Source organism: Cyprinodon variegatus, unplaced genomic scaffold (genome assembly GCF_000732505.1).
Source record: "Cyprinodon variegatus isolate N-32 unplaced genomic scaffold, C_variegatus-1.0 Scaffold688, whole genome shotgun sequence".
Lineage (NCBI taxonomy): Eukaryota > Metazoa > Chordata > Actinopteri > Cyprinodontiformes > Cyprinodontidae > Cyprinodon > Cyprinodon variegatus.
The window spans coordinates 389,895-390,851 of record NW_015151141.1 but is presented as its reverse complement, the minus strand read 5'-3'; the positions used below and the strand labels follow the sequence as shown (position 1 = coordinate 390,851).

Here is a 957-nt window from a genome sequence, read left to right as displayed (position 1 = left end):
TCCTTTCAGTTATATAAATCAAGTCTAACCCTGGTTCTAAGGGTGCTCAGCAGCGTCAAATGAACTAGTTCGCTTTTGGAATGTTTTGTCCTTACACGGTTTCCGTACCTACAAGTAGCTGTTTGGTTCGTTCGCTGCCTTTAGTCGTGTGTTAAACGTTTAGCAGGTGGGTGAAATGCTAACAGAAACGTGGCTTCTGTTAAGAAAACTGAAGACTTGGATGTTTGTAGAGTAGTTTGGTTTTATCGACACAGTTAACGTTCAATTTATTGTTGGTTTCATTAAATGTTTCTGCTCTTTAGCCGCGGACAGACTCATTTATAGCTGGAGTTAGCCTGTTAGCTTTATTAGCCATAGCAGCTAACTAAAGCTAGCTAGCACTCTGTAACTGTGTTTGGTCAAATATGCTTAAATACTTTTATTTTAACTTAATGTATGTTTATTTTAATGTTGGCTACATTTTAGCGAGCAATTGTGATTTTTTTATTTTTTTTGCCTCGACAATGTTTGTCGTTGAGATACAAACATGCAATAAAAAACCTCGTTTGTTTTGATCTAATTCAGATCAAGATGAGTTTGAGGAAACAGACCCCCAGTGACTTCCTGAAGCAGATCATCGGCAGACCTGTGGTGGTCAAACTGAACTCTGGCGTCGATTACAGAGGTACTTGAGCAGCTCTAATCCTGCATCAGTGCAGAAAGTGTGAAGGGAAACCCTGCTGATGCTTGTCCCATTTCAGGTGTGTTGGCCTGCCTGGATGGTTACATGAACATTGCTATCGAGCAGACAGAGGAGTATGTCAACGGGCAGCTTAAGAACAAGTATGGGGATGCCTTTCTGAGAGGAAACAATGGTAAGGTTGCTCTTTCCTAATAAATGTAATCAAACGGTGACAATGTATATCTAGGAAACTAGATTTTTCACTCTAGATGCCAAAGTTGAGAAATGTTAAATAT

General features: G+C 39.7%; 1 protein-coding gene across 1 annotated transcript in view; it reads left to right on the top strand.

Moving 5' to 3' along the window:
* The first annotated feature begins 100 nt into the window (after positions 1-100).
* Positions 101-957, top strand: part of lsm6 (LSM6 homolog, U6 small nuclear RNA and mRNA degradation associated) — a 3,747-nt gene continuing 2,890 nt past the window's right edge. Inside the window, exons 1-3 of the mRNA XM_015394484.1 lie at positions 101-166; positions 565-664; positions 741-854. Of these exons, the coding sequence (XP_015249970.1) occupies positions 571-664; positions 741-854 (208 nt within the window). The 5' untranslated portion in view covers positions 101-166; positions 565-570. The remainder of the gene's footprint in view (positions 167-564; positions 665-740; positions 855-957) is intronic.